Source organism: Bubalus kerabau, chromosome 8, assembly GCF_029407905.1.
Source record: "Bubalus kerabau isolate K-KA32 ecotype Philippines breed swamp buffalo chromosome 8, PCC_UOA_SB_1v2, whole genome shotgun sequence".
Taxonomy (NCBI): Eukaryota; Metazoa; Chordata; class Mammalia; order Artiodactyla; family Bovidae; genus Bubalus; species Bubalus kerabau.
The window spans coordinates 11,269,826-11,295,894 of NC_073631.1; the positions used below are offsets into that span (position 1 = coordinate 11,269,826).

The window sequence follows — 26,069 nt, forward strand, 5'->3', positions numbered from 1 at the left end:
TGTATAGTCTGTGTGTGCCCATTGGCTTTGGTGGGAGAACTGGATCTGTTGTAAGCATGAGTCATGTCTTTCCCCAGAGTGTGCGGGCAGCTATCACTTGTTAGGAAGAGGGGTTTGAGATGGAGTGGCCAGAGCAAGAGCCAGGGCTCCCTTATCCTTAGTGGCCAACTCTACTCCACTGGGGGCAAAGTCAGGTCCCAGGCTGCTGAGTGGAGTTCTGAGGGTCAGGTCTGAGCTGGGTCAGTTCCCTCTGACTGTGTCTGCCTTCTCGCAGCACCAGTACCCTTGCCCCTGAATCAGGAGGGGCTGGCTAGAGCAGTCACTCAGTGTGGATCTGGGTGTGGGCTGTGGCAGAGCACTGGACTGCTTCTGGTGCATTGCCCACTGAGGTGCCAGATGCCATCCTTACCCCATTCAGATGCCACTTGGAGTCTGAGCTGACTGGCTCTGAGCTGCCTCCTCGCCTCACCAGCATGGGCTCTGCTTGTCCATGGCAGCTCTCATCCCGTGTGGAGTGGCATAGCAAAGCAAGTGGGGCCAGAATGAGCTCTTGGCTCAGGAGGGGGTATGTGCCAGGGCAGTGGTGGGAAACTGGCCGAGTGCAGTGTGGTTTCCATTTGCTTTCTCGACCTTGTCTTGGGAGTAAGCAAGTGTGTGTGCACTCTGCACAAGTGGAGTCTAGGTTTTTATAGTCCTTGAAGTCCCACTGGTTTTCTAACCAGCTGAAGAGACTCATCTTTCTTCCTACTGTTGGACCCCAGAATTGGGATGCTCAGTGTGTGACTTGAACAGCTCACTCCCCAGGAAGGAAGGATCTCCCTCTTCTGAGTCCCCTCCCAAGGGCACAGGTCTTGACCTGATTGCTTCTCTTCCCTTCCTACCCAGTTCCATCTGGACTGTTCTTACGGGTTGTACAAAAGCCTTTTTGCAAGTCTTTGGTTAGTTTCACTGACAATTGCTCCATGTGTAAATGTGTGTGTGTGTGTATGTGTATGAATTTTATTTTTACTTTTTTTTTAACACAAAAAGCATTTTGTATTGGGGTCTAGCTGATTAACAATGTTGTGATAGCTTCAGATGAACACTGAGGTGACTCAGCCGTACATATACATGTATCCATTCTCCCCCAAATCCCCCTCCCATCCAGGCTGGCACATAACTCGAGCAGAGTTCCATGTGGTATACAATAGGTTTTTGTTGGTTATCCGTTTTAAATACAGCAGTGTGCACATGACCTTCCCAAAGTCCTTAACTGTCCCTTCTCCCTGGCAACCATGATTTCATTTTCTATGTCTGTGAGTCTCTGCTTTGTAAGTAAGCTCATTTGTATCATTTCTTTTTAGATTCCACATATAAGGGATGTCATGTGATATTTCTCATTCTCCGTCTGACTTACTTCACTCAGTATGGCACCAGATCCATGCATGTTGCTGCAAATGGCATTATTTCATTATGTGCCTAGAACACTGATTTTTTTTCTAATATTTATTTATTTGTAGTTGATTGATGATTGCTTTATAACACTGGTTTGATTTCTGTCATACATCAACATGAATCAACCATAGGTGGACATATGTCCCCTCCATCTTGACCCTCCCCTCTCCTCTAGGTTATCGCAGAACCTAGAGTCTATTATACAGAGTGAAGTAAGTCAGAAAGAGGAAAAGAAATACCATATATTAATGCATATATATGTATATATATATAGAAAGAGAGAGAGAATCTAGAAGGATGGTACTTATGAGCCTGTTCACAGCGCAGCAATGGAGACACAGACATAGAGAATAGACTTGTGGCCAAAGGTGGGAGAGAAGAGGGAGAGGGTGAGATGAATGGAGAGGGTAGCTTGGAAGCACATATACTAACGTAGGTAACTAACTAACATACATGAACAAGGGTAAATAGATAGCCAATGGAAATTTGCTGTATGACTTGGGGAACTCGAACTGGAACTCCGTGATCACCTAGAACAGTGATTTTGAAATTAATTCTTTATTACTAAAATGGAATTATTTTTATGATATAAAGTCGCATTTGTTTGTTTTCATTTTGACTCTATATACTGTTGGTGTTTAATTTGGATAAAAATTATGTGATGTAATAGAGATTTCTGCTGATGTATTACTTTTTAAATTCAAGATACTATTCACATACAACTGGTGCAGCTACAGAGAAGTAAGTCATCGTCTTTAACTTCTGGAGGATCTGAAATAAGTACACAAGGGATTGCTCACTCTAAACTGAATATGAGGGACACCCCTGGTGGTCCCCTGGTGAAGACTTCACCTTCCAGCGCAGGAGGTGTGAGTTCGATCCATAGTCAGAGAGCTCAAATGTCACTTGCCTGGTGGCCAAGAAACCCAAAACATTAAAGAGAAAGCAATATTGTAGCAAATTTAATAAAGACTTTGAAAATGGTCCACATCAAAAAATCTTTTTAAAAAATGAATTATGAGTGCTGCAAGTGAAGAAGTGTCTTACTATCGTTATGATTTTATTATGGTCTTTTCAGGAAACATAAACTCCTTCAAGGTAGAGCCATTTAATAAAATCATAGAGAACTGTAAGAAGTTAGAGAGATCTAACAAAAACAGTGAATTAATCCAGGTCTTCAGAAGGTGGGAATCAGGTCAGTTCAGAGAACTTCATCTGCAGGAAGCTGGCCACTTTTTTGCCAGCTCTGCCATTAAAGTGATTTATTTCATCAACATGTGCTAGTTTCTTTCCGTCCTGTTCCCAGGTGACTTTATCTCTAGACTTTGAGCAGAAGTGTCTGATTTGCTTTCTGCCTGTACTATGGGTCAGGTGTTCCTATAGGGTTAGGTGCAGGCTTCTGGGGTCTGGAAGGCAAGGTCTCCTAATACACTGGACTGCCTTGCCAGATAGGAGCTGTAAGCATGACCGAAGAAGTTGACCATAGTAGATGTTTGGTATTGAATAAGAGTTTAGCAAACAAACTCAGAAGGGTAGCCGTCCTGTCTGCAGAATGTTCATGGAAGACTTTGTGGGAGAGATCGTATTTGTTGTTGTTTAGCCGCTAAGTTGTATGCAACTCTTTGTGGCCCCGTAGACTGTAGCCCACCAGGCTCCTCTGTCCATGGAATTTCCCAGGCAAAAATATTTCAGTGGGTTGCCATTTCTTTCTCCAGAGGATCTTCTTGACCCAGGGATCAAACCCACATCTACTGCATTGCAGGCAGATTCTTTACCACTGAGCCATAGGTTGGGTTGTATTTACATGTCAAGAGCAAACAGGTAAAGAAAAAAGGAGTTCTAGGAAGTGGAGCAGTTTGGGCCAAGTTGTCTAGATTTATGCTTGGCCCATGGGCAGATCAGTCGGGTTCAGAGATCCTCACTGTTCTGTTCAGTTCCATCGCTCAGTCATGTCCAACTTTTTGTGATCCCATGGACTGCAGCACACCAGGCCTCCCTATCCATCACCAACTCCCGGAGCTTGCTCAAACTCATGTCTGTTGAGTCGATGATGCCATCCAACCATCTCATCTTCTGTCGTCCCCTTCTCCTCCCGCCTTCAGTCTTTCCCAGCATCAGGGTCTTTTCCAATGAGTCAGTTCTTCTCATCAGGTGGCCAAAATATTGGAATTTCAGCTTCAGCATCAGTCCTTCCAGTGAATATTCAAGACTGATTTCTTTGAGGATTGACTGGTTGATCTCCTTGCAGTCCAAGGGACTCTCAAGAGTCTTCTCCAGCACCACAGTTTAAAGTTCACAGATCCTCACTGTAGTTGCCCTAAATCACCTAAATGCCTGACCTCCAACTGATTGAAACCAGGTCTCTGGAGTTTGTGTTCAGATCATCTACTTTGTTTTAAAAGTTCCCCACTCCAGTGCTTTTGCCTGGAAAATCCCATGGATGGAGGAGCCTGGAGGGCTGCAGTCCATGGGGTCGCTGAGAGTCGGACACGACTCAGCGACTTCACTTTCACTTTTCACTTTCATGCATTGGAGAAGGAAATGGCAGCCCACTCCAGTGTTCTTGCCTGGAGAATCCCAGGGACAGGGAAGCCTGGTGGGCTGCCGTCTATGGGGTCGCACAGAGTTGGACATGACTGAAGTGACTTAGCAATAGCAATAGATGATTTTGATGCAAAGAGAGCCCTGGAGAGTTGGAGAGGATAACACATTATGAATTTGTGAAATTGAGTTGGAAAAGCATGGTAGAATAAGACTGTGGAGGCTTTCTATATTAGGCTAAGGAGTTTCTTGATTGTATCCTGAGTGAAGGTGAGTCAGTGAGATTTATACTTAATTGGGTTCCACTATTTTCTGAGCCTGGTGTGAAACAGTGAAAAGTGAAAGTGTTAGTCACTCAGTCATGTCGGACTCTCTGTGACCCTGTGGACTGTAGCCCACCAGGCTCCCCTGTCCATGGGATTCTCCAGGCAAGAATACTGGAGTGAGTAGCCATTCCCTTCTCCAGGGGATCTTCCTGACCCAAGGATTGAACCCTGGTTTCCCACATTGCAGGCAGATTCTTTGAGCCTGGTATAGTTGTATCTGTTTGGAACCCTTTCTGGGCAGTATACAGAGAAGGGCAACAAAAGTTATGGGGTCTAGGTGAGAATGTTATTTATTCGCTCTTTCTCTTTGTAGGAGTAGATGTTCTAATTGCAGATTTCGTTTTCTAAGCAGAATATATTGAGGTTTTTGTCACAATTCTTTCTTCTGTCTTTAGGGGAGTCGGCTGCATCTTTGTTGAGATGATCCAGGGAGTTGCTGCTTTTCCAGGAATGAAAGATATTCAGGATCAACTTGAACGAATATTTCTGGTAAGTTCTTTACAGAATGCTTCTGAGGAATGTTGGTTCAGAATGCATTCCTTAGTGACAAATCCTACAGTGATAGTGGAAAATAATTCCAGATTTGCTGGTTGTCACATTTAATTCTAACATATTTTGGGGACCTTTGCAAAAGCAGGAAATTAGTGAAGAATTGTGTTTTTAAACTACTGCACATGAATAATATGCCAAAACACTAAGAAAAGATAGAATGTCAGAGGCAATATAGAAGAGTGGAATAAAAATGAAGGCTCTGATAGGAAAATGCCAAATAATTTATTTAGATAGCCCCTGCTTCACACCCTGTTGCTGTGTCTTGACTCCCTCCCACTCCCACCCACTTTTTTCCAAAAAGCAGAGCATGAAAAGAGAGAAAGGGAAGATGGTAACTTTAGAATGGAGAAGCCGGGCAGCTAATATCCCAGCCTGGTCTTCAAAGTTGAGATCATCAAAGGGAAGTCACACTGAGAGCGTGTACCCTTTTTATCCATATATTGAGGATGGCACTTTGCTTCTGTGGTCTTCCTCCCAAAGTTATAACTTCACTCTAATCAGGAAAAGACATCACACAAACCCAGATGGCGGGACATTCTACAAAACACCTGACTAGTACTTCTTTTTTTTTTTTTTTTAATTTTAATTGGAGGCTAATTACTTTACAATATTGTGGTGGTTTTTGCCATAGATTGATCTGAATCAGCAATGGGTATACATGTGTCCCCCCATCCTGAACACCCCTCCCCTGACTGCTGCTGCTAAGTCGCTTCAGTTGTGTCCGACTCTGTGCGACCCCGTAGACGGTAGCCCACCAGGCTCTCCCGTCCCTAGGATTCTCCAGGCAAGAACACTGGAGTGGGTTGCCATTTCCTCTCCCCTGACTAGTACTTCTTAAAACTGTCAAGGTCATGAAAAACAGAAAGTCTGAGACACTGTCACAGCCGAAAGAGGCCAGGAGACATGAGAACATAATGTCATGTGGTGTCCTGCATGGAATCCTGGGAGAAAAAAAGAGCTTTAGCGGAAACGTAGCGCAAGCAAGCGAGGCGTGCCGTGTAGCGCATCCGCGTTGCAGGCGATGCTCCTCCCATGTGGTGGCTGTTCCGTGTAATGTCAGGTTTCAGCAATCGGGGAAACTGGGGCGGCGTAAGCAGGAACCCTCTGTACTGCTGTCCACAGTTTTGTATAAATCTAAAACTATACTAAAATTAAAAAATTTTTAATCTGCACAAAATAAAAAATGTGTTCTGTAGCTAGATGACCTTGGTTTGCCACCTACTCTGTCACTTTGGGCAAGGAACTTAGCTCGCTGAGCCTTAGTGTTTCCCTGGGCAAGACGAGGTTTATTATATACCAGGTGGCTCAGTGGTAAAGAACCTGCCTGCCAGTGCCGGTGACGTGGGTTCGATCCCTGGATCGGGAAGATCCCCTGGAGAAGGAAATGGCAACCCACCCCAGTGTTCTTGACTGGGAAATTCCATGCACAGAGGAGCCTGGCAGGTTACAGTCCGTGGGGTCTCAAAGAGTCGGACACGACCAAAGCAACTTTCTTATTAGCACTATAGCAGCAGCACCGAAAATTTTGTTTCATGAAAGCGTAGTTTATTGATACAGCTTAGTCAGAGTTTTAATTTTCAGTATTATTTTTATAATGTAAGCATTTCCAATAGGTACTATCTTGTTGAATTGTTTCTTATATGGAGATCTTGCAATTATTTCTTGATTTTATAGCAATTATTTCTTAATTTTATGGATATTCAGATACCTTTGAGCTCTGATGAGGCTTTTAATAAATCATTGTAAATTTTGTGTGGAAACATTGATAAACCAAGCTATTGTTTGCTCTTATTAGAGCACAGAGACCCTTAAATGCAGATAAGTATCGTGATTTATCATGATAAATATTTATCATAATTTATCATGCCTTCATTTACTGTAATTTTTTTTACATGTGTAATGATTTTTACAAGTAAAAGTCCTTTAGTAATTAGATAAAGATCCTCATCTATATAAAATTGCTGCTTTAGAATTAAATAATGTTAAGTTTTACCCTAAAGAATTAGATGTGACCAAAAAAAGAAATCTACAAACTTCTCTTGACAGTAAATGTTATCATCTTAAATATTTTATTTCCTCCACTGACTTCTTTAACTTTGCACGTATTAGCCATGTGACGCATTAAACTAGCAGACTCTCTTAGGAGTTGTGGGATCACTGGAAGAAGAAATTTTAGTAAACCAGTATAGTTGAATCACTAGGAAAAAATGCTTTTCCTTGGTTACCTTTCCTGTCTGGTCTGAAGAGGAATGACTTAAATGTGATTAAATCCACATTCACAGGCTTCCCATGTGAACTGCCAGAGACTTTTCTAAAGCAGCATATCTGGCCTCTGGGAAAGCATTGTCAAGGAGGTAATGAACTCTGAAAAGTCATGAAACGTGGGATTGTTTGGTTTGTTTTGCGTTTTAATACAGAGATTAAGTCCATTCATTTGCCTGTGAACTGTATATAGAAAGGTGTTTAATAACTTGGAAGCACAAAATTAATAGCTTGTTACCCATCATCACTAACATAATTAACTCCCGCACATTGAGTCTTTATGTGAAAAGCAACCAAGATCAGTCACTAGAGCCTTTATATTTTTCTTTTGAAGGTTTTCTTTCTTCTGATGTTTTTCTTTTTTCTTCCTTTGATGGGAAGGAGCACTTCACATTTTTTAACAAGTCCAGTGCATTCACTTCCGCGTACAACAACAGTATTGATATATGTAGGGTGAGCTGGCTATTCTACAACTTGAGATTTCACCATTAAATCATTTCCCTTGAAACTGTGATGCTCATATACGAGAAAAGAAGGAAAGTAATGGAATTTTGACAAATTATATTCAAGACATTTTGAATCACCAGGTGAATGGGTACCTACTTCTCTAGCAGTGACTCTGCTATTAGAGGGAAAGAGTGATTTATTTTATTTCTTTAATGTTACTCACTTTTTAATGTGCCATGATGTTTTCTATTTACCTTTATTAGTTGCAAAAATAAGCAGTAGATGTCTACACCCAGGTAAATACACACTCAGAGTGGCAAGATCATAACTAACAAGAAATTTTGTATTCTAATCATATTGTTCTGAGTTGAAAGAGAAATCTCCTTGATGAAACCCTGGGAACATTCTTCTGTCATTTCACAACAGCTGGACAAATGGCAGAGAGTGCTTGCTCAGCTGTTTGAGATCTTGGCAGATGCTCCTGGGTTTGTGTGGCTCATGACCCCGGAGTACCGCAGCCAGGACGGAGAGGCTGGCATGATTGTGTCTTGAGGGCATGTCCCAGTTCTTCTTGCTTTTGAATGTTGATTAACCCCAGAGGTTCACCTTTCCCTGTCTCCTGGGTCTTCTGGCTTGCAATGGCATTTCATCCGCCAGTTATTTGTTAACACATTGTACATTATTTGATTGGTACCCTTGTTAAGTGTTTCTCTTCCTCGCATATGTCATTCAGAATTTAAAAGAGTGTGCATCTGTGTATGTGAAAAGAGCCACTTGCAACTTTGAAATCTACTGCTCATCCTGGCTTTTGAGTCAGATCCTTCTTTGAGCTTATGTGTTTCGCAGTGAACTGGCTGCAGAGATGTCATCTGTGGACCCAGTTCCAGTCCCTGTTTTCTTATCCTGGCTCTCTTTCCAGGATCTTTATTTATTTTTTTTTAATTGGAGGATAATAACTTTAAATATTGTGTTGGTTACTGCTGTACAACAATGCGAATCAGCCATAAGTATACATATATCCCCTTCCTCTTGAGCCTCCCTGCCCCCGCCCCTCATCCCACCCTTTGGGTCATCAGAGAGCACTGGGCTAAGCTCCCCATGTTATGTAGCAGCTTCCCACTAGCTATCTGTGTTTCACATGGGTAGTGTATATGCATCAGTGCCATCTTAACCATAACCCTGAGGTTCCATGATTGGCTAGAACAGCCATGTAGTATATAAAAGAAAGTTTCCACCACTTCCTCTCATGGTCATTACCAGCCAGCTGGATGTAGCAGCCATATCGTTAAGATGGAATATTGCTGTCACAGATTTGTATCTTCACTTCCATCACTGGGTTGCTTGAGGTGATTTCCACCATATTTCTTCAGCACTCACTCTGCAGCACTGGGTACAATGGAGATGGAAAGGAATCTATCTGCCATGCTATCTGCCCTGGAATAAATGAGGACGATCAAGATAGGCAGGCTAGACATACCCTTGGGAATGGAGTCATGAAAAATTGCTGAGCAATTGCTCAGCAGATGGGAGATCCAGTAATTGTAGGTTCTGTATTCGTTAAAATACTTAACCCTTAAGAGTTCAATATTGAATTCCTGAACAAGCCATCTTTTCTAATTGGATTGTAGTTTCTGCATCTGTAAAGGGAGAAGTTGAGCCAAATTATTTTAATAATGTCTTGCTGCTCTAACCTTTTTTAATTCTAAAAATGCATGATATTACAGGATTATGCATAAGGGCTGTGGGCGTTCTGATAAAATTGCTAAGAACATTTTCGTTAAGCATTGAAGAAAGGATAAGGTTTGAAGTGGAGTAAGGGAGATGGGGAGTCCAGGAGTGGAGTAGGTATAGTAGGCGTCTGTCTTATATGCCTGGAAGGTGACATTGGACATTGAAATTTGGACCCTGAGTGATTGAGGACTTCTTATTTTATTTTATTTTATTTTATAAGTAATAAGGAGACAGTACAGTGTTTAACAAAAGAATAATAAAGGTTAAAATGACATTTCAGCAAAATTAATATGATATCATGATAAATTCAACTGTATAAAGGCTGACAGAAGTAGAGAACTAAGCAATGGATCCTGGAGTGAAGAATACTAAAAATATTAAGCAGTGCTTTTGCCTCAGATGGTAAAGGACCCACTTGCAGTGTAGGAGATGCGGGTTCGGTCCCTGGGTTGGGAAGATCTCCGGAGAAAGGAATGGTTACCTACTCCAGTATTCTCTCCTGGAGAATTCCATGAGGAGCCTGGAGGGCTACAGTCCATGGAGTTGCAAAGAGTCAGACACAACTAAGTGACTTACACTTTCACTTAGGAAATCCAAGTCAGGAAGATGGGTTATAATACTGCTCACCTGGAAGTAAATGCCTTTTCTAATTTGTGCATGTTTGTTTCAAGCCTTCCATCAAAAGGCATAGTTATTTCCATGGTGGTAAATTTTCTTTAGAGCATTAAGTTTTTTAAAAAATAAAGCAGTTAGAAAAAATTTTAAAGCAGTATGAAAATAAGTAAAAACCACCATTTAGAGATAACCAGTGGTAAATATTTTTATATTTTCTAGATTTTCACAACTGGGTTAATAATAAATTTATGGTTTTTGTGCTCATCTTCTCTTTATTTTCATGTTAAACAGGGAGCAATTTCCATGCCATTAATATACGCTTGAAAATATTTTAATTATGCTATAATATCTTATTAATGTGCCCACACATTGCATCATCACTGGGTAATTTACTTGAAGTTTTTATGCTATAGTAAACATCACACATTTTTATTCCGTTCACTTATTCTTTCATCAAGAATTGTTAGGCATCTATTCTGTGCCACGCGCTGTGCCTACAGCCAGTGGGAAACCAGCAGACACGGTCTCTGCTCACCTCAAGTGTACTGTTAGCTGCGCACACTGGAAGAGCTTCTAGAAAGTCAGATCAGAAGGATGTTGTCACAAAACTGTGGTGATCCATAATGATTCGGAAGAGAAAGGAGGCAAAGATGCCTCCAGAGTGTCAAGCTTGTGGAACTAAGTGAGCCATGAAGTCATGGAAAATAATGGGGACGGTGGAAAGGAGTGCCATCGGAGGGAGGAGAAGAGAGGTCCAGATAGTGGACTTCAGATGATAGCAGCTGACCCCGACGGAGACATCTAGCACCCATCTCTTACCGAAGGGACTCGGGAGCTAAGTGCGGATCCAGGGATCATCCACCAGGACCAGACAGTGCTAGGTCCTAAAGCATGCTCGTTCTTGAATAACAAGAAGCTGGAGGAGAAGGAGAAAGGCCCCGCCTAGCCCTCGGGGATGCTTATGGTTTGTGGGGGTGGGGTGGGGGCGGGGAACCAAACCAGGAGAGAACTGGGACAATGACACAAAAGTCAAGGTAAGGGCAGGCAGCAAGGACGTGAGGATAAAAAAAGGAAAAAAAAAAATCAGTCCCTTGAGGGAAATTATAGATCTACTCAGGTGTGTTTATCTGGTGGGTGAGAAATGCCGAGACCAGTGCCCTTCGTTTCTGTGTTTCTGCAGCATGGCCCCCTCACTGCCTACATAGTATGTCATACACATACTGTATTTTTACTATATTTATGATTTTAACCCGGAGGATGAACTAAGTGTCCTGTTGGAAAAATGGAAGAGTTGACATGGAAAATGCATCTGAGTTTAGTTAAGGAAGCATAGCAGACTAGCCACAGGGCTTCCCAGCTGGCACGGTGGTAAAGAATCTGCCTGTCAGTGCAGGAGATGCAAGAAGATGCGGGTTAGATCACTAGGTCGGGAAGACTCCTGGAGGAGGAAACAGCAACCCTCTCCAGTGTGCTTGCCTGGAGAACCCCACTGGCAGAGGAGCCTGGAGGGCTGCAGTCCACGGGGTCGCAAGGAGTCACACACGACTTAGCACAGCACAGCGCTATCTAGGGTTTTCACAGGAGACTTAACGATTCTCCTCAGTGTCTCATGGATGCTGGAATGAAGGTGAGCAGGGGAGCAGGTTCCAGCCCCTCCACTTAGGACTCTGTTTCATTAAGGTTTTGTATGTGAAATAGGTCTCACTGCTGAAAGGAAGATTAGAAACCCTTCGGCTAACAATACCTTAAGTTCCTCCCAGGTCAAGAGTTCTATGAAAAAGAAAAGTCCATGTGGAAGAAAAATGATGGAGAGAAAGCAAAGATGTTAGAGAAATAAAAATTGAGCTACTCCCACATGTTCTAAGAAAGAAAGTTCTGTGCTAGTAAGCTAATAGAAAGTTTGGTAGCAAACTTCAGTAAGATCATTTCGGTTGAGAAAAAAAGAAAGATAGTGGAATGTCCTACTGTAGAATAATCACATTACTTTTTGCAAAGAAAGTTTGATTAAGCTGGCTGTTACCCAAATATATGAATTGACTCACATGGTGAAAAACATACTGTTTTACCTTGAGGGTTCTTACATTTATTTTATAATGTTACAAACTTTCTATACATGGAAATGAGAACTTTTTCATTAAATCATTCACTTTGTAGTTGTTATGCATTTTTCAACAAATATTTATTATGTGGTTAGCTGCTCAGTCATGTCCAACTTTTGCAATCCCATGGACTGTTGCCCATCAGGCTCCTCTGACCATGGGGATATTCCAGGCAAGAACACTGGAGTAGGCCCTCCTCCAGGGGATCTTCCCAACCCAGGGATTGAACCCAGGTCTTCCACATTGCAGGTGGATTCTTTACTCTCTGAGCCACCAGGGAAGCCCCTACTATGGGCTAAATACTCTTCCAAGTTCTAGGGAGACAGCATTGCACCAAAGCGTGTGGTCTCACGAAACCTATATTCCTGTGAGGGAAAATAGACAATGAGCAAATTAATATATAATGTGTCTCCTGACTGTTGCATGAGAGATGCCACTTTACATATGGCATTCCTGGGAGGTCTCTCTCAGAAGGGTGGTGGTACTTGCCGAGTGAAGTTAATCAAGGCATGAGACATGCAGGTACCAGGGATCAGAGCATTTGGGTGCAGAGAATAGCAAGTTGGTGCATAAAATCAGAGTTCACAAACCTGAATTTGTTGAATTAAGGATGGTTCTTCTCAGTGCATCAAGGTGATGCTAGTATTCTTGTGACTTTGACCTCCTATGTAGAAAGCATTTTTTTATATGAGAAGTCCTTGCTTTGTGTGAAGCATTAAATTCCTGTATAGGTTGATATTCAGACATCAGATTGAGCAAATCAATAAGAGAGTTTGAAGTACACCTGTGTGCCTGTTTCAAGTCAGAATTATGGTGGAGCAAGAGATCGGGCTTCCTGATTTAGTTTGTCGGAAATGTTGGTATAGAGAGAAGAAGATGAGGAATGTTTCTGTTGGAATATTTGGAGAGTAGATAATGATTTAGAGGAAAGAACAGAGAAAGAATACATACAAGTCAAAGAAAGCCAGTGAACACTTTAAAAAAAAAAAAGTCAAAAGTAGAAGAATTTCAGGAATTCCCTGGTGGTCCAGTGGTAGGACTCCAAGCCCTCACTGTCTGCCTAAGGCACAGTTTCAGTCTCTGTTCAGGAAACTTAAATTCCCACAAGCCACATGGTGCAGCAAAAAAAAAAAAAAAAAAAAAAATAGAAGAATTTCAGAAAGAAAGCTTTATCAACTGTGCCAAATATGACAGTGAAGTCGGTGGAAAAGGGTGCAGTGCTGAGAAAAGACCACTGGTGGTACCTTTTAAAGGAATAGGTCTGATAGTGTTGGCTATTTGAAGTCAGGTTACAATGGATTTAAAGAGTAAGTGTGCAGCAAAAAGAAAATTGGAAACATTGAGTATAGACAACCTCTTGGAGAACTGTCTGAGTGAAGAGGATTAGAGATCACCTTAAGGGTATTTTTGAAATCAAGACATAAATTTTATAATCTGTCATAAAGATTTTTATAATCATGAGGACAAGAAGGGACACCAGAGATCTAAGGAAGCATATTTGATGGGTCAGGGTACTGGTAGGCAAGAGTGGATGGGTGGAAAAGACAGGGTCTTCAAAATGGGGATGAAACGATTTTCCAGAAGATCAGAAAGAAGAAAGGGAAAGAAGAGGAAGATGTAAACACATGTGGTAGAGGAGGAAAAAAGGAAGCTGAAGATAACGTGATCTGTATGATTCTCAATGAAAGGGACAGTGTGTGACTGATGGTGATGCACATCTGTGGGGATAAATGTTGAGGGAAATGGATAATATTTGCAAAGCTCTTGTAACACCAAATGGTATTATGATTTCTGATATGACAAGGAAGGAGGGCATGGCTGACCACATTTGTTAATCAGTTGATCTGAGACATATTATAGGAATAAAAATGCTCTATTTCCAGTTGTTACGATTTATAACCATTTACTTTCCTATTATCATAAGATTACTTTGAGGCATATCCATCTTCACTGTTAATGTTTCCCAATTGTAATAGTTTTCAGAAAGACCTTCCTGGAGGCAGTGGTTCATATCTGTTGTCTAACAGTCTTAAATGTTTGGAGAATATTTTAACCTCATATACCCCTCTTTGATATTACCATTTTCTTTATACATGACTTTATTGTCAGATTTATTGTGGGATTACTTACTGGCTGTTAACAATTATCTCTTGTTGTGTAACTACCTCAAAACAGTGGGCTAAACCACAACAGTTGTATTTTTAAATTATCTGTCATCCTTTCAGGGTCAAGAATTCAGTAAGGGGTGGGCCAGGCCGTTCTGGACTTGGGAGGAGGATCTCTCATATGGTGACATATATTATGGTTGTAGACCATTGATGGCTGGAGCAGAAGCAATCAGAAGCTGGAGCAGTTGAGGACTAGCCAAATTTCTCTCTCATTGTGTTCTTGAGGCCCTGTGTGGGTTTTTCTCTGTGTGGGCAAGTTTCAGCTTCTCATTGGGCTTCCCTGGTGGCTCAGATGGTAAAGAATCTGCCTGCAATGTGGGAGACCTGGGTGCAATCCCTGGGTTGGAAAGATCCCCTGGAGAAGGGAACAGAGGCCCAGCCCACTCCAGTATTCTTGCCTGGAGAATTACATGGACAGAGGAGCCTGGTGGCTACAGTCCATGGGGTCACAAAGAACCAGACACAACCGAGTGACTTTCACTCACTCACTCATGGAATGGTGGTTGCATCCCAAGAGTGGATTTCCTGAGGACCAGATAGTAACTTCTTAGTTTGTCTTAGCTTCAGAGGTCTTACAGTGAGTCTCTCAGTCAAAGTCATCACAAATCTTATGGCACAGGCAAGGGGAGGGGACATAGACTCCAGTTCTAGATGGAAACGAGTGTCAAGAATCCTGGGGCCATGTTTTAAAACTGCTGCATTGCTTATGTACATTCCCGTTAGCATGTATTGCCATTTTGAGCTGATAAAACAGCTTTGTAGGAAAAAAAAAAAAAAAAAAACAATCTGGGAAACAGTTTTTGTCAAGTTTCTAAAATTGTTGTTATTTTTTCCCATACTCCTTATGGCCGTCACCATACTGCTTCTCATGATAAATATGAAAGTGCGAATTGTCACAGAGTGTTACTTGATGGGTCATGAGGTCCCTTATTTGCTCATCCTCCTTTTCTTCCTTTTTTGACTAACAAGTTCACAGATGTGTCAGCCTGAAAAAAAAAATCATGATATCCCGCCATAGGCTTGCACATATGAGGTGAGTGAGAAGGCAGTGACGCTTAGCAAATTCTCAGAATGTTATCCATAAAGTAGATTTCTGTAGCTCAAATCCTGCCTTATTTTTTTTCCCATTTGGAACATGTTTCCATATAGATCTTTCATTCCTCACATTGTCACATGTCATCTCTTGTGGTATGGCGCAGGTCATCTACTACGGTGCCCAGTGACCCCCACCTCCTGGTATTTATGCCCTTACGTAATCCCCTCCCCTTGAGTGGGGACTGGACCTAGAGACCTGCTTCCGATGGATAGACTATGACAAAAGAGAATGGGATATTACTTCAGCAGCTAAGTTACAAACCTGCTACTTCCTTCTTGCTCACCCTCTCTTACTGTCTCACTGGCTCACTCTGGGGGAAGCCAGCTGTCATGTTGTAAGCTGGGAGCCCCTCGTGTCAAGGAACTGACGTTTCCAGCTGGCAGCCAGTGAAGACCTGAGGCTGGGCGGCAGCAGTGTGAGTGCGCTTGGAAGTGAATCCTCTGCTGGTTGAACTCCTTATATGCGAGATGCTAGTGACGCTGTTACTCAGTCGCTCAGGTGTCTCTGACTCTTTGGGACCCCATGGACTGTAACCTTTGAATCTCCTCTGTCCCTGAGATTTTACAAGCAAGAATGCTGGATTGGGTTCTCATTTTCTTCTTCCAGGGGATCTTCGTAATCCAGGGATCGAACCTGTGTCTCTTGCATCTCCTGCCTTGGCAGGCCAGTTCTTTACCACTTGCGTCACTTGGGAAGCCCTTCCTATGTGAGACAGCAGCCGTAATTAACACTTTATTCCTTTAGATGTTTATTAATTTGTTTGGCTGCACTGTGTCTTAGCTGCAGCATGTGGGATCCTGTTCTCTGATTAGGGAACAAACCCGGGCCCCCTGCATTGGGAGTGTGGGGTCCTAGCCACTGGATCACCAGAGAAGCCCCAGTTAACACTTTAACTGCTACCTTTTGAGAGACTCAGAGGCACCCACTTAAAGATATTACCACCAAAATGGCAGTGTTCTCAAGCCTTGTCCCCCGAAGGAAAGAATTCAGGCAAGAGACATAGTAAGTAGCAAGAGTTTTATTAGGCAAACAAAAGTGGGCTCCAGAGAGACAGAAGGGGGAGTGAATAGTCTGGAAACCAGAAGCAGAACTGCAATAGGGGTCTGGTTGGTGACAAGCCCCTCTCTGTGTCCTGACATTTGACTGACAGGGCGATTGACAGCTTTAGGTTATGTCTCTTTTCTCCTCGTGCACAGGCTCTTACACACGAGCACACAAGCATACCCTGCCAGATGGGTGGGGGTGGGGGAGGCGAAAACCTCAATGCTAATTTATTACAAATACAGCACAATGAACCTCAGTTTCCCAAAGACCTTTTTAGATCTTTGTGTATCTGTGCCAACCTGTGCTGGTGGTGGTGTTTTGGGTTTTTTTTTTTTCTCGTTTGGTCCTGATGAGGCTGGAAACTTAGTGGTTCTCGTGTACAGAAAGGGAAGATCTTCGGAATCTTTCCTGTTTTCAATTTTATTTATTTATTTTTAAGCAGTATAAAAATTTATTTTTTCTCATATCATGAGTAATCTGGGGTAGGCAAATGCTGGCATTGGCTTAGTGTCTCCATAATATCACAGCAAAGTCTCCATGTTGGGAATCAATTCCTGAATATACATGCTTAGGCCCCACTCAGGGCTTCCCAGGTGGTGCTAGTGGTAAAGAACCCGCCTGCCAATGCAGGAGACGTAAGAGACGCAGGTTCAATCCCTGGGTTGGGAAGATCCCTTGAAGAAGGAAATGGCAACCCACCCCAGTATTCTTGCCTAGAGAATCCCATGGACAGGGAGCCTGGCGGGCTACAGTCCACAGGGTTGCACAGAGTCAGACACAACTGAAGCAACTTAGCACGTGGCACAGGGCTTTGAGAATCAGAGTTTCTGGGGATGGGACTTTGTGTATTCAGACAAACAAGCAGACCCTAGTTGATGAGTCCTCCTGATTAAGAAATTCTTACTTTAAAAAGATGCATGTCATACTTTCAAATTATGCATGTTTTAACTTTTCTGGCCTGATGTGACAACCTAAAAACATAGGTAGTATGGCTTTCCTATCCAGAATACAGAAATCATTAATCAGTCAGACCATGTCCTGTGTTTCTTCCTTTTGATATGTTTCTCAAGGGGCATGCCTAAAAATGAGTATATCTGGGGGCTTCATTCACATGACTTTGTATTCATAATATTATGTAACTGTTATTAGAATGGTGTACACAAGCAAACCGAGATCTGTAATCATCATATCCCAGATGCTGTAACTTCTTCTCTGGCCTGATTACTTGATTAAAATTTTGGTTCCCTCCCTCATTTTGCAACCTATCTCTTCTTAGGCCTCAGAAGACTTTACCCAGAAGGCTAAATCTGTCCATGCTGTTCATCTTTTTGTGAGGCATGAGTTTATTTAAAACCTGACCTTGTATCATCTCTTGCTCTACCCCTACAAGGCAAAGGAGCATCCTCAAAACATTCTGTTGTAAATTGCCTCATCATTTTATATCTTGAAAGAAAGCTGTGGCTGTTTGATTAAAATTTATCATATAAAATAATCTACCTAAGTCATTGGAGTATGTCTCCCAGAGAACAGTTTAATCCTAAGTCGGGTTAACAAATATGACCTTGGAGCTGAATTTGCTCTTTCACTTGCCTCTTTCAAACATGCCAGGCATACATCTGACAGGTAGTGTGTGGACGATTGCATTTTTAAAATTCTTCCTAAAAATCCCTTTATCTGTGAGTTTAGTTGTACTGGAAAAGTGTTGATAAGCATATATCATAGTTTTTGCCATTTATTTATTTTATATCCCTAGTTTATTTAGTGTATAACTAAAAGTTTGCACAGTTCGACCCCTCCCTTCACTCATTTTATCCATCTCTCCCCAACTAAATACCCCCCCTCCCCTCCTACATTCCTGATAACCACCAATCTGTTCTCTGTGTCTATGAGCTTGGTTTGTTGTTTGTTTTTTTAGATTTTCACATATAACGGAGATCATACACTATTTGTCTTTCTCTGACTTATTTAACTTAGTATAATGCCCTCAAGGTTCATCCATGTTGTCACAAATGACAAGATTTCGTTCTTTTCTATGACTGAATAATATTTCATTGTATATATTACCATATTTTCTTGAGAACTATTTTAAATGTACCATTCAAAGAATTTTTTCCTCAGTATTGTGTCCAATCCTCAGACTTTTGTTAGTTTTGGAAAACTCTACATATTAAAATCATCAGTGAACTTGAGTTTCTGCTTGGAGGATATTATTCTCCATGGTCAGAGCAAATGATAGTCTTAGCCTTTGCTTTTCATCTTGGCCAGGCTTTGGTAAAGAGGCAAGAATTGGTATAGAAATACATCCTCAAAGTTCTATGCCTTTACCCCCATCAGGAATTCCTCCTGTCTCCAGCATCTAAATCTAACCCATTCTTCTAAATATTAGAAATGTTTTCCCCCTAATGAATTTTTCTCTGGTTTCCCAATTACCAATTCTCTCTCTTTCTTTTGAACTTCTTGGTTCTTCCCCTAAACCCCTCTGCTGTCTCTCTTGTTTCGACCTTGTCTTGTGGCTGTTTTTGCTCTTATTCCCCTGATAGAGTTTAGGATTTGGGAGTAGGGGTGGGGAAGAAAGGAGTACTTTGTGCAAATTAAGCATTAGTGTGTTCCCTAATGCTACAGAAGTAAACTCATGACGAGAGAATCATTGCATTTTTAAAACTTCACTGTGTTCTTTTTAAAATGCGTCTTTTGGGGGATCTCTGTGGCAATGACATTAAGAACCACTTTAAAAATTAAAGACAATTTTCCTTCCTTCATTTGTTTGTTTGTTTTAAAATAATTATGAGTTCATATTTTTCTTTAGTTTCTTCTTTTGCAGTTCCTTGTTCTAATAATATGTAAATCACTCACAGCAGATAACATTTAACATTCAAATACAGAGCTCATTTTATTGAAGCTCAGTACAACAAATTACCATCAATTTGTTCTCAGTAAAATTCAGTATTAAAAATTTTTCATGTTTGCCAAGTGAAAAGTAAATAGCTGAAAGGTGTTAATAAAACCTTTTTCCGAGAGTAATGTTAGGCTCATTTTTGGATCCCACCTTATTACCAATAAAATGAAATATTGTTTGTCTCTCACACAGATTAGTAATGTATGAGCATTTCAATCTGATTATTGCCTCTTGGGATGTGATTCAAAGCACTTGTGAGTACCTATTATATACCCAGAAGTGGGTTTCAGTAAATTTCTATTTTGAAGAAGTTTGACAAAAGTTTCATTGAGTTGTCTTTTTAGTACTTTGCACTGGGAGTGCCACTCTGAGGAAATCAGGAAGCTAAAACCATAAGGGAAGTAAATTTGATTGCTAATTCCTTATTAATTTTTTTCTTGTAGTTAAAGTCATTTTTAGACATAATCAAGTAATATATAGAGTGACTCTTCTTATAATTGTGATCTTCCTGATATACCATAATGTCAAATTGGATGTAAAATGGACAAGGCGTTAACGTTGGTGAAATTATAACCTTCTATCTGGTGAAAAAAAAATTTAAACAAATGTAATACAATTTCTTTTTCATTGTTCCAAATACTAAGCTCAATTTTTGCAAATCATAAGGTGCTATTCTATGGAAATCTTTGTACCTTCCGGTCAATTTTGCTGTGAATCTGAAACTGCTCCGTAAAATAAAGTCTATTAGAAAGAAAAAAGAAAAGATGCCATAGATGAATCAAAGCAGAATACGGTTCTCAAAAATCTGTTCTCCTCTTTTGAGTCAATACTAAGATTCAATAGTAATTCTAGGAATTATACCTTTTTTTTTTTTTACCTGCCAGGGAGTCACTGTGGAAGGGAGTAGACAATTAGGCAATAAAAATATTTATTTCATGGCAGTTTAATGGAAACTGTGCTAAGTGGAGCCAGGAAATGCAAAGATAAGCCAATATCAGGTCGTGAAGCAGTTTGGCTGGCAGGATAGTAACAAGATCAAGGTGAGGCATTACTTGGTACTTTGAGAGTAGGGAGTATGGTTAGGGGACATTGCTGGTGATCATTCCTCTTCCTGTGTGTGTTTAAGTTGATGTGAGTTAGATATAAGGGGTGCATTCATTCAGTTGAATGAACTTGCGTCAACATTACTAAAAAAAAAAGGTAAGAGATTCTACAGCATGTTGTCTATCACACAAAATGCAATGACGTTAATAGAAATTAATGAACACTTTACCTTTGAGCTCTAAGGTAGAGAGTGGTCTATTTGTTAAAACATATATATTTCTGACTTACGAATTTTTAAAATTTTTGATTGGAGGATAATTGCTTTACATTGTTCTGTTGGTTTCTATTGTACAACATGAATCAGCCATAAGTATATATATATCCCCTCCCTCTCACATCCCACCCCACCCTGCCTGACTTACAAATATTGAATTGTTACTTACTAGCAAATAATTGTCTCAGCCACCACTTTATTTATTTTTAAGGTTTATTTTTATTTATTTGGTTGCAGCAAGTCTTAATTGCAGCACCCAGAATCTTCAGCTGTGGCATGTGGGATCTAGTTCCCTGATCAGGGATGAAACCCGGGGCCCCTGCCTTGGGAGCTTGGCGTCTTGGGTACTTAGTTCTAGTTCATGAACCACCGGGGAAGTTCCCTTAGCTACCACTTTAGCATTTCTTTAACACCAATTTGAGAAACAATAATGACTCAGGCATAGGATGAAATGGTTTCGTTCTCTCTACTGATATATGAGTTTCTTTGTCTTTGAGTTGCCAAAGAGATGATTTTATTCATGAAAAGACTTCAAGAAGCAAGCTGTGATTTTTAAATAAGCCAACTGCTTGCTATTTCTTTGCTCAGAAAGTTAGGGAGCTGAATGAACCACAACAGAACGCTCGTTTCCTCTTGCCTTTTGACTTAACCAGCCCAAGAACAGAGTCTGACAAATGCCAGGAATCTAGCTGATAATTTGAGTTTAGTGTTCAAAACCCTATATTAAAGTCCAAAGAACTACAGATATGTTGACTGGAGGCTCCTTCCATTTCACTGCTCAATATTTGATTGTGCTTTCTCATCCCCTGCGTCCAAAGCAGCTGTGCTGATGTGCACACTTATTCCAGATTGTTTGCACTGATGTCAGCTGGGCCTGACAAGCCAAGCCTTTTGTTTATAGCACTAGCATGGGATCCAGGAAGGTCTTAGAAGGATGTGGCCACCCCTGCAGGTACAGAAAAAGAGGCTGCGAGTCCCACTGCGGTATGTGTGTTAGTCGCTCAGTTGTGTATGACTCTGACCGCATGGACTGTAGCCTTCCAGGCTCCTCTGTCCATGGAATTCTCCAGGCATGAAATCTGGAGTGAGTTGCTATTCCCTTCTCCAGGGGATCTTCCCAACCCAGGGAATGAAGCCAGGTATCCTGCATTGCAGGCAGATTCTTTACCGACTGAGCCACCAGGGAAACCCACTGGTGTAAATAGTTCATTAAGATGTTGCTCCAGCGATAAAGAAGGGTACCCTGACGTTTTCCCTCCAACATACCCCAGGCCTGCTCTTTAATAATCTTTTATGCTTCAGGCCTGCCTTACAACAGTATTTAGGATGAGCTTTAGAAAGTAGAAAAAAACAAGACAAAACAAAAGTAAGAACTCATTTTTAAGAGGCTTTTTCCCAACCCCCTAAAAAAGGAGATATTCAAATGAGAAACTGCACATTTAGTGACAACTTCACAAGAGTAGCTTGTAAAGGGTAGGATTCAGGATGCTTCTCCGAGCTTCAGGAAACCCTACTAAGACATCAACATATTAACTAAGAGGATTGTGCATTTTAAGAGCCACGGCATCTTTAAATCTTTTTACTCGTATTTTGTCTTCACTGGAATAAAGTTTATGGCAGCAAGGTAGTCCTCCTGTGGCAGATTAGTTTTCAGAAATGTGTAATTAAATGCAGAAATAGCAAGTACAACTTAGCAGGCAAAAATATTGTTGCAATTAGTTTTGGTTTTTAGTCTTCGCATTTCCCAAAATTCAGTACTTCCCCTTGTACTCTTCGGCAGCTTTTGGTTAGAAATGTTTTCCTCGTCTTTTGTTCTGGTTCATCTATTTATGATAGCATTTTATCCTTAGTGAAATAGGCTTTTAAATACTGTGAAGGAGCGGTACACTGTCTAGGATGACAGATTAATTACCTTGTTTTCCCCTTAAGGGAGCCTAGTAAGAATTGGAAGATGTATTGGCACTGAGAGCTTACCCCTAAGGTCTGCGTGTTCTACCACAAATAATGAAAAAAGGAAATGCATTCCTGCTATTCACTCTCAGGATACACAGCTTTGATAATACCAGCCTGTCGTTTCAGATAAGATTAAAAAAAAAAATCAGAAAAGAAAGAAGAAAGCAAATGAAGGGATTTTATCCACAGAACCTGCTGGAGGAAATAATACAGTGATAATGAAAGCATAACATGAAGGTACCTTCAGTTGTACCCTGCTTTCTGTTTTTTCCTTTCTTGGAAAAGGCAATACCTTTTTCAAATGTAAATATAAAAAGATTTTTTTTTATCCTATCGCTTTGTCCTTTACTTCTGATTAGTATTTAATTAATTCCACTGAAACCTCAGGGGGAAAATTAGGATATGTTACGGGAATTTCTGTGTTCACCTCCTAGTAGTTTGAGCAACAGAGTTGGTTGACCTGAATGCTCTGTGCTCATCCCTTAAAATAACTCATGCGTACGTCTTTGCTGTAACTGTAGCCAGCGGAGCGTAAACCCCGATGTTGCCTTCAAATCTCTTTCTCGTTGCATTTTACTGTGTTTAAGCCCAGTATAAGCAGTACAACCATCAATAATAAACTTATGAAACTTATGACCCTACCAGGCAATAGATAGTAAATATAAAAGTATGTTAGTTGTATTCTTAGATGAATTCTGGAATGAAAGCTCACAATCTCTGGACTGGCTATTGGAATATCCAATTTCTGTGTCATAATTCGAATTGTGGCATGCTTAAGTTCAGCTTCTTCATCTGTAGGCTAGAGTAAACATAACTTGCCAAAAAATTTTTTTTAATAAAATAGTTTCTTTTTTGAAGTAAAATCTATTCCCTAATGGCTCAGTGGTAAAGAATCGCCTACAATTCGGAAACCTGCCTGCAATGTAAGAGACATGGGTTCGAGCCCTGAAGGTGCTCTGGAGGAGAAAGTGGCAACCCACTCTCTATACTTGCCTGGAGAATTTCAAGGACAGAGGAGCCTGGCAGGCTACAGTCCATGGGGTTGCAAAGAGTCGGACACGACTGAGCAACCAATTCACCTGTTATCCTGAAATCCCAAGTCCCACCCGCTTGACCTCCTCGCTTTGTCCCCACAATAGTCCTGATGTGCCTCCAAGAAATTGTGTAATTCCAAGGAACATAGTGTGAGAACCGCAAGGCTAGATGATCTTCATGGTATCCCCACAAATTCTGAGTTTCCTCCACTGTACTTAATTTTGTTGTATCAGTTCAGTTCAGTCGCTCAGTCGTGTCCGACTCTTTGCGACCCCATTTATTGCAGCACGCCAGGCCTCCCTGTCCATCACCAACTCCCGGAGTTCACTCAGACTCACGTCCATGGAGTCGGTGATGCCATCCAGCCATCTTATCCTCTATTGTCCCCTTCTCCTGCCCCTAGTCCCTCCAAGCATCAGAGTCTTTTCCAATTTTGTTATATAGTATCTCTTATACATTTTTAACATTAATGTCATAAAGGATCCCTTTATGCCTCAATAGATTTAAATATATTGCCTTCATTAAAATCCTTATCCTTGTCTTCTGATTTCCTTTAGTTACTTAGTTAACTATTTTGATCAGTGTGAAGTGTAGATAAGTATTTTGATCCCATAGCAATTTTTTGTATAGCTCATAGTATGACTTGCCTTTCACTAAAACTCAGGATCACGCAGCACTTAGTGACTGAACAACAGCAAAAACTAAGAATTCATGGGCTAATTCACCAGCATTTATTGAATATCAGTTTTATGAAAGATACTGTATTAGAAACGAGGATGTAAAAATAAATAAGACATTCTGCGACCTTTGAGGAACTCATAGTCTGGCCAACAGACTACAACTCATAGGGAAAAAAACAAGAAAGCAGATCACTAAGATACATTAAGGCCTTAGGAAGCATCACTACGAACAAAGCTAGTGGAGATGATGGAATTCCAGTTGAGCTATTTCAAATCCTAAAAGATGATTCTATGAAAGTGCTGAACTCAATGTGTCAGCAAATTTGGAAAACTCAGCAGTGGCCACAGAACTGGAAAAGGTCAGTTTTCATTCCAATCCCAAAGAAAGGCATTGCCAAAGAATGCTCAAACTACCACACAATTGCACTCATCTCACAGGCTAGTAAAGTAATCCTCAAAATTCTCCAAGCCAAGCTTCAGCAATACATGAACCGTGAACTTCCAGATCTCCAAGCTGGTTTTAGAAAAGGCAGAAGAACCAGAGATCAAATTGCCCACATTTGCTGGATCATCGAAAAAGCAAGAGAGTTCCAGAAAAACATCTATTTCTGCTTTATTGACTATGCCAAAGCCTTTGACTGTGTGGATCACAATAAACTGTGGAAAATTCTGAAAGAAATGGGAATAACAGACCACCTGACTGGCTTCTTGAGAAACCTGTATGCAGGTCAGGAAGCAACAGTTAGAACTGGACATGGAACAACAGACTGTTTCCAAATAGGAAAAGGAGTATGTCAAGGCTGTATATTGTCACCCTGCTTATTTAACTTTGTGCAGAGTACATCATGAGAAACTCTGGGCTGGATGAAGCACAAGGTGGAATCAAGATTGCCGGGAGAAATATCAATAACATCAGATATGCAGATGGCACCACCCTTATGGCAGAATGTGAAGAACTAAAGAGCCTCTTGATGAAAGTGAAAGTGGAGAGTGAAAATGTTGGCTTAAAGCTCAACATTCAGAAAACTAAGATCATGGCATCTGGTCCCATCACTTCATGGCAAATAGATGGGGAAACAGTGGAAACAGTGGCTGACTTTATTTTTCTGGGCTCCCAAATCACTGCAGATGGTGACTGCAGCCATGAAATTAAAAGATGCATACTCCTTGGAGGCAAAGTTATGACCAACCTAGACAGCATATTAAAAAGCAGAGACATTACTCTGTTAACAAAGGTCTGTCTAGTCAAGGCTATGGTTTTTCCAGTGGCCATGTATGGATGTGAGAGTTGGACTGTGAAGAAAGCTGAGCACTGAAGAATTGATGCTTTTGAACTGTGGTGTTGGAGAAGACTCTTGAGAGTCCTCTGGACTGCAAGGAGATCCAACCAGTCTATCCTAAAGGAGATCAGTCCTGGGTGTTCACTGGAAGGACTGATTTTGAAGCTGAAACTCCAATACTTTGGCCACATGATGCGAAGAGCTGACACTGGAAGAGACCCTGATGCTGGGAAAGATTGAAGGCGGGAGGAGAAGGGGATGAGAGAGGAAGAGATTGTTGGATGGCATCACTGACTCATTGGACATAAGTTTGGATAAACTCCAGGAGTTGGCGATGGACAGGGAGGCCTGGCATGATGTGGTTCATGGGGTCGCAAAGAGTCGGACACAACTGAGCTACTGAACTGAACTGAACTGAAGTGCTGAGTGCCAGCCTCATGTATCCAATTTCCTGAGTAATCCATGCACTTGGATGTCTAATAAGAATATCAGACGTAATCCATCTAAATCATGACTCTTGATATATCACAAATAAAATCATTCAAATCTTTTCCTCCGCAAGTTTTCCTTTGTCAGTGTTCCTGATGCAGTG

The 26,069-nt window shown here is 41.1% G+C and overlaps 1 protein-coding gene across 6 annotated transcripts in view; it reads left to right on the forward strand.

Annotated features, from left to right (window-relative positions):
- Positions 1 to 26,069, forward strand: part of CDK14 (cyclin dependent kinase 14) — a 666,835-nt gene that overhangs the window by 396,880 nt on the left and 243,886 nt on the right. For all 6 annotated transcript variants that reach the window (XM_055589679.1, XM_055589680.1, XM_055589676.1 and 3 more), the window contains one exon: positions 4,697 to 4,790. In XM_055589679.1, coding sequence (XP_055445654.1) covers positions 4,697 to 4,790 — 94 coding nt within the window. The remainder of the gene's footprint in view (positions 1 to 4,696; positions 4,791 to 26,069) is intronic.